Source organism: Mandrillus leucophaeus, unplaced genomic scaffold, assembly GCF_000951045.1.
Source record: "Mandrillus leucophaeus isolate KB7577 unplaced genomic scaffold, Mleu.le_1.0 Scaffold714, whole genome shotgun sequence".
Taxonomy (NCBI): domain Eukaryota; kingdom Metazoa; phylum Chordata; class Mammalia; order Primates; family Cercopithecidae; genus Mandrillus; species Mandrillus leucophaeus.
Window position 1 is genome coordinate 8,332 of NW_012107742.1, and position 11,795 is coordinate 20,126.

Genomic DNA, 11,795 nt, shown 5'->3' on the forward strand with positions numbered 1-11,795 from the left:
TGTCTTTCTAAATGATTCCAGGTCTAAGCTAAGCTACCTGGACTCTGTTACCATATCTAACTACTCATCTGCTCGCTAAGGCTTATAAAATGTGGTTATCTCAGCTGGTGGCCACCATCCAATATATGACCAGCAGCCAATCTACCTTTTTATTCTGGTGGTGATGCAAACAGTGTGGGTGCTACAAGGAAGGCCAGTTCTGAGGTCAGGTGTCCTCCAGCCGGGTCATAGGCTCTTAGCCAAGCTACTCTCCCCCTAGTCCCACTCAGAGATAGGCTGAGAGAGGAATGTTTGCAACCACAACTTGCACCTACCTTTACCCAGACCCTAGGAAAGGGCCTTTTGGTAACCAGGGGCTGCCCCTGGAGTAGCTTCCAGGCCTGCTCTCTGGAAACCCAGGAACCTACAGTTACATGGGGCCAGACAAGAGGTTTGAGGTTTTCCTATTTTTTTTGAGATGGAGTTTTGCTCTTGTTGCCCAGGCTGGTGTGCAATGGCGTGATCTCGGCTCCCCACAACCTCCCCTCCTGGGTTCAAGCGATTCTCCTGCCTCAGTCTCCTGAGTAGCTAGGATTACAGGCATGCACCACCAGGCCCAGCTAATTTTGTATTTTTAGTAGAGACAGGGTTTCTCCATGTTGGTCAAACTGGTTGGGAACTCCCAACCTCAGTTGATCTGCCCGCCTCGGCCTCCCAAAGTGCTGGGATTACAGGCGTGAGCCACCGCACCCAGCCGGCCAAGGTTTTTCCCTTCTGGCTGTCCCCTCCCACCCCCTCCTCAATTAGTCAGCCGTGCCACTCATCTCATCTTTGGCCACAGGGTGGCGCCCGGCTGCCACAGCAGCAAGTCCGATTTTCCTCCATCAGCTGGCCCGCCCTGGCCCAGCCAGCTGCAGCTGACAGCTCCCTGTTGACTCTGCCTTCCCTCCGAAGCAGTGGATGTGCTGATGTTTACCAGTGCTCTCTTTAAGAAAAAAGAAAAAAAAACCAGCCATGTTTTGTAGCATGTCCTATGTCTTATTTCTGTGGTGTACGTGTTCCCACCATGCCATGGCTGATTTCAAGTTACCAATGTGATGTCACTGACTGGAGCTGGGCCAACCTCACAGATCACACTCATTGGAGCTGGGCCAACAGAGCCAACCTCACAGATCACAGCCAGTGCACAGATAGAGCACAGGTCGTGGTCAAATGTAGTAATATAATTAGGGATGCATTTTGAATATTTATTATCCTTGTTTTTAACATAATTTGCAATTTACATAATTATAATGGCTGTGTTTAACAACTGGCTTGCAACAAAATTCTTGAAAATTGAATAACTGGCCCACCTGGGCTGGGATGAGCCAGCTAGAGCACACCATTGCCCCTCAGCCTCTAGGAGGCCTCAGGATTACGGTGTCCATCTTATGATATTGGCCAAAAGGAGACAGTCTTGGAGGTGCTGCTGACTGTTGAAATTCCTTTTGGAATGTATGGGAGAAGGCAGGGAAAGGAATCTTTAGGCAGACTGCCATCCAGGGACTGCTATTCTGTTCACTGAGATTCAGCTGTGAACGTCTGTTCTTTCTTCCTCTTCTGTCTACTACATGCAGGCCCGGAAGCTGAGGGGTTAGTCAAAGGTACAGGAAGGGAAAAGAGAAGAGGGTAAGAGCCCATCCCCCAAGAAAGGAAGGGCTCCGACACAGAGGGAGCAGGAGCTAAGGTGGAGATGACCACTGCCTCTCTCACCCTCTGTTCCATCCCTCTGCTGAAGAAAAGCAGGCTTAGCAGAGTGGGACGGACGCTTTTTATTGGTCTGGCTGGCATGCCTAGTGGAAAGCCCAGGCAGAGCTTCCTATCTTGCCCTGGCTCCCATCTTCCCTCTCCTGGGAGTTCATCACACACCCCGAGAGGGAAGAGTGTCCTGGGCAGAGGTGGCAGGCAAAGCCAGGGTAAAAACTCCAGGGCTTGGAAGCAAATGGGGCTCAGGGTGATGCAGAAAATGTGACGTTGCTAGGTCATCCAGATAAAGTGTCCATCGGGGCAGAAGAGAAGCTGAAGTTTCCCTGCAGAGACTCCTCTGCCCCCACCAGGAATGGTAGGGGCAGGAGGAAGAGCTTCCCCGAGAGGCTCCCTACTGGGCCCTTCGTGCCATCAGCATCTCCCGGATGTTGTCCTCAGCTTCCTTAACGCTCCGCTCCAGGTAGGACTTTTTCTGCTGCAATATGAGAGACAAAGGTTAGGACCAGAGTGAATGGGCCGGGCTGGAAGACGCAGCTTTGATGTCCAATGGTTATGGCTTTTCCTTTGTGACGGGTGACTTCCAGGAGCATACTGTGAGCCAGGTACACACACCTGCCCACAGTGCTCTCCCCACCTCCGAACCATGGGTGATCACGGACAGGCAACAGGGAGAAGATGGCTTTGGTACAGGAAGCAAAAGCGCTCTGTGGAAGATAGGCAGTAGCACTCTTCCCCTAGAAGGAAGCAGACTCTAAAAACAGGCATCTCGGTACACGAAGTTATCCCAGACAGACAAAGACCAGGAAATTCCAGGACAAAGCTCCTGTCCGTAACAGACTATCTCCTCTCAAGGTTTTCCATGGCCTGGGCCAGGCGTCTGTAGCCACTGCAGCTATAAAATGGACGGTGCATGCTCTGCCCTGTCCAGCAGGAATATGGGCTGCTGTGAGGGCTGTGGGGCTGTCTCGCATTGCACTGCGGGGGTGAGTCAGGAGGCAATCTGCTTTTCTAATGAGACTGCTGCCTGCCAGGAATCCAGGACACTGACACACTGAGGTAAGCAGACCTTTTGGAGGCTTACCTTCTACCCCATCTGGGTCCTAAATTAAAAATCATGGCTTAGACAAAGAACTTTCACTACTTTCAGGAGCCAGGATTACAAAGATTAGTCAAAGGAAATGATGTCTGTACATTATTTGCCCTGTGCTCACCCCAGAAGTATGGTGGTTTTACCACTGGTCCTTGCCCTGAGGACATAGTTGTGGCTGTATTCCCAGTTAACAGACATGAAATGAAGCCTCCCTTTTTGAGGAGTATTATTCATGTCCTAAAGGAATACTCAAAATTATCACCTCCCAGGGCACATGTGACTGAGCCACACTGGAACCAGTAATGCAGTCACCGGGCAGCCCAGGCCCTTCTCTCACCTCAACCCCCTTCACCCAAGCACCTGTTGATTCTGTTCCACCCACTAAAGTGCCCACAGGACTCAGGGAAGCATGGATAGGTTACGGCAGAGGACAGGTGAGCTCTCCGTCCAATTAGTTGTTTGTTTGTATGTTTTATTTATTTTTGAGACAAGGTCTCAGCTCAGAGTGCAATGGTGCGATCACGACTCACTGTAGCCTCTACCTCCCACCTCAGCCCAAGTAGCTGGGACTCTAGGTACACTGGGACTGTAGGTGTGCACCACCACGCCTGGCTTTTTTTTTTTTGGTAGAAATGAGAAACTTAAATTTTTTATTTTTTGTATTGCCCAGGCTGATCTCAAACTCCTGGACCCAAGCGATCCTCCCTCCTCAGTCTCCCAAAGTGCTGACATTACAGGCGTGAGTCACCGCGCCTAGCTATTTACTAAATGATACATACAGAAGCTTCTTCCTACAGAAGCCAAATGTGGCATACACAAATCTTTATCAGTTCTTCCGTGAACCTCTGATTCCTGTCTGTCCTCTCCTTGCTTCAAATTTCCTTAAGGCTAGAAAGAACCCTCTTTACTTATCTCCCATCTGTCTTAAGTTGCACACAATTCCTTGCGACACAACAGGAGCTCCATAAAAACTCATGGTGACCAGACACAGTGGCTCACGCCTATAATCTCAGCACTTTGGGAGGCCAAGGCAGGCAGATCACCTGAGGCCAGGAGTTTGAGACCAGTTTGGCCAACATGGCAAAACCCTGTCTCTACAAAACATTAGACGGGTGTGGTGGTGGGCACCCGTAATCCCAGTTACTCGGGGGCTGAGGCAGGAAAATCACTTGAACCCGGGAGGCAGAGACTGCAGTGAGCCAAGACCGTGCCATTGCACTCCAGCCTGGGCAACAAGAGCAAAACTCCAACTCATGGTGACCGTGATAACAATTCAATTCAATGCCTGCAAATGTATACGGTTGCTAAGGAATTTTAATTACACTGCTAAGCCAAATACAGTCCTATCACTGTGATATCAGAGTGGGAACTTACACTTCCTTTGATAAACAACTCTTTTTGAGACAGAATCTCACACTGTTGCCCAGGCTGGAGTGCAATGGCGCCATCTCGGCTCACTGCAACCTCCGCCTCCCAGGTTCACACGATTCTCCTGCCTCAGCCTCCCAAGTAGCTGGGATTACAGGCACACACCACCACGCCAGCTAATTTTTTGTATTTTTAGTAGAGATGGGGTTTCACTATGTTAGCCAAGCTGGTCTCAAACTCCTGACCTCGTGATCTGCCTGCCTCGGCCTCCCAAAGTGTTGGGATTACAGGCGTGAGCCACCGTGCCACGCCAATAAACAACTCTTAGACTTTAACTATGGTAAGCTGAAAAAAAGGCAAATACTAGTAAGCCCTGACACACACTAAAGAATGTATGTTCACTGGGTGTCACACAGAGGGGAGCAACAGCTCAGTGCCATACACCACCTGGGCACCCTGTGGACCCTATGTGAATGCGGGGAAAGGTAAGTGGAATAAGCCTGCTTCTCCCCCTACAAAAGTCAGCCGGGACCCAGGGACTCTGGTCTGTTGCATTCAGTCTCTGCCAACTTGCTGAAAACCATACACTTGGAACATAAGCAAGAGCTCTTCTGCCCTCCCACCCAGGCTCCCCAGCCAAACTCAGGCTGTACCTCTCAGCTTTAAAAATTCCTTCTTCTGTAAAATTTCTGTCTTCTAACACTTTCATGAATTTTACCACTGCATATCCTAAAGTCTTCAAGTTTCCAAACAATGATGCAAATTAACGTATCTATCTATATTTTTGTTTTGTTTCTAGAGATGGGGTCATGTTGCCCAGGCTGGCCTCAAACTCCTGGGCTCAAGCAATCCTCTTGCCTTAGAGGCATGTGCCGCGGTGCTGCCTTCATCTTTAAATTTTTAATTAGTTTAAATAAATGTAATAGACAGGTCTTTAAAAAAATATATATCCCTAACATAGTGGACCTTTCTAACTGTATTTCAATAATTCCTGTCTCAGTCCCCAAGCATATTTAAGCCCAGAAAGACTCTCATCATAGTCAAACCCAGAACAAGGCACCTGTTGTGGGTTGAACTGAATTTGACAAAAAGAGATGCTGAAGTTCTAATCTCTGGTAATTTGGAAAGACGATCTTTGCAGATGTAACTAAATTAAGATGAGATCATATTACATTAGGGTGGGCCCTGAATCCAGTCATTAGCGTCCAAACAAGGCGCTGTGAAGACAGGGACACACGCAGAGGGAGAACCCTGTGCTGACCGAGGTGGGGACGGGGTAACGCAACTACCAGCAAAGGAATGCCAGGCACTGTGGGCAGCCACCAGAAGCTGGAAGACGTGAGGGCGGACTCTCCCCTCGACCCTTCAGAGGAAGCGTGCCCTGCAGCCCCTCGCATTTGTTGGGCTCCTGGCCTTCAGGACTGTGAGAGAATACATTTCTGTTGTTTGAAGCCACCAATTCGTGGCAAGTAGAAAACCAACACAATACCTGAAATGAGGGATGCCCCCATACGTCAGTTCTACCATAATTATTTGGGGATAAGTATGACCCTAGCTTATAAAGTTTTAAGGGCAGTTACCCAGGCCTCTGCAATTCAGTGTGGTCAGAGGCATAGCAGGATTGGTCCTGTGAGTACAGAAGAACCTTGGGAGGCCTCTGTCTCCAGGGGTGTCTTAGTCTGTTTGTGTTGCTCTAAAAGAATACCTGAGGCTGGGTAATTTATGAAGAAAAGAGGTTTATTTGGCCCACAGTTCTGCGGGCTATACAAGCATGGTGCAGCATCTGCTTCTGGGGAGGGTTTCTGGCTGCTTGCACTCGTGGTGGAAGGCGAAGGGGAGCCGCCTGTGCAGAAATCATGTGGCCAGAGAGGAAACGAGAGAGAGGAGGTGCCAGGCTCTTTTCAACAGCCAGTCACTGAAGAAACTAAGCATAAGAACTCACTCACTCCCATGAGAATGGCACCAAGCCATACACAAGAAACCCGCCCCCACAATCCAAACATCTCCCACCAGGCCCCACCTTCAACACTGGGGATCAAATTTTTTGCAGGGAGGTCTGGGGGTACCAAATTTCAATAAGAGACCTGCCAGGGGACAAACAAACCCTATGCACCACACGCCCAGCTAATTTTTGTATCTTTAGTAGAGACGGGGTTTCACCATGTTGGCCAGGCTGGTCTTGAACTCCTGGCCTCAAATGATTCGTCTGCCTCAGCCTCCCAAAGTGCTGGGATTACAGGTGTGAAATACTGCACCCAGCCCACATTATATTTATAAATCATAATACTTTTACCCCATAAATTTATACAATTACAAATTATTAATTTATAATAAAATAAATAAATAATAAAATTCAAATGTCACAGATCCCAATGAGGGCTTTGGATCTGGCCTTGCTTCCACAAACAGAACAGGCCCTAACAGGCCTTTATGATTTATCAGGTCAACTTGCAAAACTAAAAAACAAACCACCCCAATTTCCCATGTCCTGGACTCTGAAATCCTTGAGGAACTGCTCTGATGTCAGCCTCAGGGCTGCTAGGAGCGACATTTGAAAACCACACTTACTACCAGCAGTCCTGGGAGGGCATCTGCTGTCCTCACTGCAGCATCCTTCTGTCTTGCCGAGCAACTTCCCTCAGAATGCTTTCACCAGTAAAGTCTCTAGTGGCATCAAACCACAAAGCTCTGGGTGCAGCGACATTCTTGTGGGCCCTTGTCGTGATGACAAACTCTGAGATTTCCTGTGGGGCTCAGCACGGCCAGGGAAATGACATTGTTGGAGTTATTGCTCATCGGCCTGAGGTTCTTTTTTCCAGGAGTCAGACTGAGGGGCTGGTGTTTCATCCTCATCCTCTTACCAAGGAAAGAGGCTCCAGTCCCTAGAACTTTTCTGACATGACACAATCTCTCAAATAGACTCCTGAGGTAATGCATCTTGTGACGCTATCACTATAGACTTTTTTCTTTTCTTAGGAACTTTGTCTCCAGCTCTCCTTCTCTAAATTATTATTATTATTTTTCTTTCTTTCCTGTTTGTCCTGCCTTGGGGTATAGAAAAGGGTTTTCTCCTCTCTGTTCCTCTATTTTCCCATTTGTAAGATGAGGATTTGGGCAATACCAGGGCGATCCTCCACCCCCACCTCACTCCCATTTTTACTTTAGCCACACGACACTTTCTTCAAATGAACTCTTGCCTTAAAGACTAAACAAACAAAACAGGTTAACATGGAGCTCAGAGAGAGGGGAGATATACCATGGATGTGTATGGATATATACTTTTGTCTCAATAAAAATAGCCCTGCTGGCTCATCTCCTGCCCTCCAATCCAGGCTTTGGAGGCAACAGACAAGGCTGACTTAGGTTCCCTTCTGCTCCTGATCTTCCGTGAGAGCTGAGTCCTCAGAGACCCTCTGCTGGGAGTCACGGTTTCTGACCCTGAGTGTGACCTGCCTTGGTCACATACTTCTTCCTTAAGTAAAATTTGCAGCTTCCAGCTCCTGGAGACCACCGCCAACTTCAAGCTCTAGTATTAATCAAAAAAACTGAAGGCAATGGCCATCTTTTTGCTGTCTCTACCATGACTTCCAAATTAAAAACCCAAAGCCTCACTAATTCACGTGTTCGCTCATTAGCAGATCTGTAAAATGGTCAGAGGGTACCAGCTGCCCACAATATGGTATGTTTGGCAAGAGGCCAAGAACTCACTGAGGGCTGAAGAGGCATGTCTTGATGGCGGACAAGGCAAGGCAGGGGAAACAAGACAAAAACAGAAAAAAGGTAATGAGAGGACACAATCAGAGAAGTCAGGATGGAAAAAGGGACAGCATGGGCACAGCTGGAGCAGGTAGGGGCGGGGCAGAGCCCTGAGGGCACATGTGCCCTTAGCCACCAGCCTGGATGGGTGAGGAGCGCCAACAGAAGCAGGCAAAATCCGACACCTGAGAGACAGGTCTAAGCAGTCCATGGACACGCCCACTTGTAAACTCATCTGGGTGCATCCATTTCACCAGAGGACACAGCTAGGTGATATGGTAACCACTGAGCTACACCGCTGGGAGACAAATCAAAGAAAGATAAAGCAATCTTAGGCATGGAGCAGGAGAACAAAGAGAAATCTCGGAAAGAGTTACTGTCCCTGCATCTTCCAGACACTACTTTAGAAATATCCTTCAGAAAAACAAAGAAAGAAAAGAAAAGAAAAGAAAAGAAAAGAAAAGAAAAGAAAAGAAAAAGGGAAAGGAAAGGAAATGAAAGGAAAGGAAGAAAAGAAAGCAAGCTGAGAGACAGAAAGAGGGAATGAAAAGAAAAGAAAAGAAAAGAAAAACCCCTTCAGAGATCTTTCTGCTGAAGGGCAGGGAAAAAAGACGTACTTCAGCTAAGCGCTGACGTGTTTTCCTCCCAGGTGTGCTTTTACCTGCCGACAGACTGACACTGTTACCATATGGGGTCAGACTCCCAAACCCCACCTATGATCACATGCTGGCTAGCACCCCCAATTCAGTCTGCCAAGACGAACCCCTACACCACTCAAGCACTTTACAGCAGATATACACGAGGGGAAAAAATTCGTCTTCAAACAACAGTGTTTAGCCGCTCGGTCCCCCTGAGGTTTAGGTGAGTTCTACCTACTGCTGCCCTCCCTAACACATCAGCTTCATGTGAGTCCCAGAGAAAGCCCAGCCTACCGGATAACCTGGGAAAGACCAGATACAAAGCTCAGAGTGAAGCACAGAGCCAGGAGCGGCAACTGTCCCAATGCATATGGTGCTGATCAAGCCTCAGCCAAAGAATCACTACCATCTGCAGGCACCAGGTGTAAAAGGGATGACGACAAGCCAGCAAATCATGTCAAGCGATGGGGTCAAGCAATGGGGTCAAGCGATGGGCAGCTAAAGTAGGTGGTTCAGAGAAGATTAAGGGAAGAAGGAATCTATCACTACCTTAACTATCGAAAGCAATGGCTCCCCAAGTGCAGTCCTCTCCCAGCAGCATCGGGATCACCTGCGAACTTATTAGAGGTGCATATTCTTATGCCCCAACCCAGACCCACTGAACCAGAAACCCTGGGGATGGAGTCTGGCAATCTGTGTTTTCACAAGCCCTCCCAGGCAGCTGTGACGCACACTGAAGTTTGAGACTCAAACTTTTTGTTCTAAATCAGGAGTCAGCAAACTTTTTCTATAAAGGGCCAGATAATAAATATTTTAGGCTTTCACTGTGGGGTTATCTCTGTTACAACTACTCAGCTCTGCCATTGTAGCACAAAAGCAGTCAGACAATGTGTAAACAAATGGGTGTGGTGCAGATGAATGGGCACAGCTATGTTTCGAAAGCACAGAAACAGGCAGTGAACTGGACGGGGCAGGCGGTGGTTTGCCAGTGTCTGCTCCTTAAAAAGATGGAGCTTTAAAGGGTAGGACTGAGTCCAGCAATTAGAGATTTTTAACTTTCACTGAAAGCTGCCTAATAAAAGCCTGCATTTCCATCTGTCCATCCTTCCATCCATTCATTCAGCTCACTGCCAAATCATTTCCCCTCCTTCATCCTTCACAAACCCTGGTCCTTGAAGCTCACGGCATCATGCTTAACCACCGGACTGCCCCCTCCTTGTTGCTGCAATCTTCCAGTATCCTGGGCACTATCCCTCATCATCAGTGGCTCCCTGTCTCCCTCTCCACCACTGCAGTACCATTCAAGGTGACTTCAAAAGAATGTAGATGACTCACCCAATAGCACAGGCTCCTCTCTTCACAAATTTATGGTTACCCCACCTCAGTCACCCAGTCCATGGTCATGCCCTAGGTCTTGTCAACACTAGAAGCTGCACACCTCTGAAGTGTCCATTTCACCACCACTACCTCATATTCTTCCAGATCACTTCTGATACTCTCGCTCCAGCATTTCTTCAACCTTGTCATGCAACAAGTTGTTCGTTATCCATTATGCTTCCATGGGCTTTTCCCTTCCTACCCAGCTTTGCTTACATAGTCCATCATTTATATTTATTCTCCTTATAAATACCCTTTCACCTATGTCCCTCTCTCCCTCTCTTGCACTTACCTGGGAAAATGCCAACCCAGATTAAATTCAACCATCTACCCACTCCATGCCTCACCTGAGTGGCTGAATGTTCCTGGAGGAAAATGCTAAATTGTGCTAAATGGTCTCACTTTAAATTCAGGGCCATGAATCCCAAATGGGCACTATGAAAATTCTATTAAACTTCCTCTATATGTTCATTGTCTGCTCTCCAAAATAACTATTTCATGCTTTGTCTTGTCTCCTCAAATCTCCTATGCTCCCTCCTCTCCTCAGCTGAGAAAATAAATCTGAGGAGAACTCTATCTTCCTGCTACCAAATCTACTAATCGACCTACACCTGTATGTATAGTCTCTTCTTTCTCTGTTAAAATTGATAGCATGCCTGTACTGCGTTTTTAAAGGAATCAAAATACAACCCTGCACTTTGTAAGGCTGAGGTGGGAGGATCACTTGAGGGAAGGAGTTTGAGACCAGCTGGCCCTTGGGCTGTAATTTACGGAACCCTGGCCGAGAATATCACCCACCTATTGGCGAGACCCTATCTATATAGCGAGACCCATCTCTACAAAAATAAAAAAAAATCAGCTGGGCATGGTGGTGCATGTCTGTAGCCCTAGCTACTCAGAAGGCTAAGGCAGGAGGATCACTTGAGTACAGGAGGATGAGACTGCAGTGAACCGTGATCACTCCACTGCACTCGAGCCTAGATGACAGAGCAAGGCCCTGTCTCAAAACAAAACAAAAACACACAACCCTTCCACTTAGACAATGATTTCATCCCCACATACCTTCTCAGAAACTTCACTCTTACTGTTAACCTTCCTTTCTTCTTAATCTTCTATTTCTTTCTCTGCAAGATCCTTCTTGGTGAGGCAAATCATTAAAAAATTCTTTCTTTACCTCTCAGTCCTCTGTAAGTACTGCCTCTTTTCTACAAAACTTCTTGAATCAGTTTTTTGAGGCAGCTGCCTCCCCTGCCTTCCCTCCTATCTGCTCCTCAGACCTCTCCAAGCACACTTCTGCCTCCTCTAATGAACTGGCTATGATTCAAGTCCAGTGATCTCTATGGGTGCTTCTCTGTCATCTTACTCAACCTCTCAACAGTGTTCAACACACTTCTTGGAACACTTTCTCCCTCTAGCTTTCATGACACCACACTTCTGTTCTCCTCCGACATAACTGGCTACTCTTTCTAAGTTCTCCTTTGCTGACTACCCCTCCTCTGCTCAGCTTCCGAATGCTGCATTTCACAAGAAGCTGTCCTGGAACTCCTCCTCTTCTACCCATCTGCACTACCTCTTAGAAACTCTCATTTCAGCCAGGTGCGGTGGCTCACGCCTGTAATCCCAACACTGTGGGAGGCTGAGGCGGGCGAATCACCTGAGGTCAGGAGTTCGAGACCAGCATGGCCAACATGGAGAAACCCCGTCTCTACTAAAAATACAAAAATTAGCCAGGTGTGGTGGCACATGCCTGTAGTCCCAGCTACTCGGGAGGCAGAGGCATGAGAATTGCTTGAACCCAGGAGGCTGATGTTGCAGTGAGCTGAGATCAAGCCACTGTATTC

At 47.8% G+C, this 11,795-nt stretch overlaps 1 protein-coding gene across 3 annotated transcripts in view; it reads right to left on the reverse strand.

The window, feature by feature from the left end:
- Nucleotides 1-1,202: 1,202 nt before the first annotated feature.
- PFDN1 (prefoldin subunit 1) overlaps nt 1,203-11,795 on the reverse strand; it is a 58,995-nt gene continuing 48,402 nt past the window's right edge. Inside the window, exon 4 of one of the 3 annotated variants that reach the window (XM_011965041.1) lies at nt 1,203-2,200. In XM_011965041.1, coding sequence (XP_011820431.1) covers nt 2,117-2,200 — 84 coding nt within the window. In that variant the 3' untranslated portion in view covers nt 1,203-2,116. The remainder of the gene's footprint in view (nt 2,201-11,795) is intronic. The other 2 variants (XM_011965042.1, XM_011965043.1) reach the window with 2 other exon arrangements.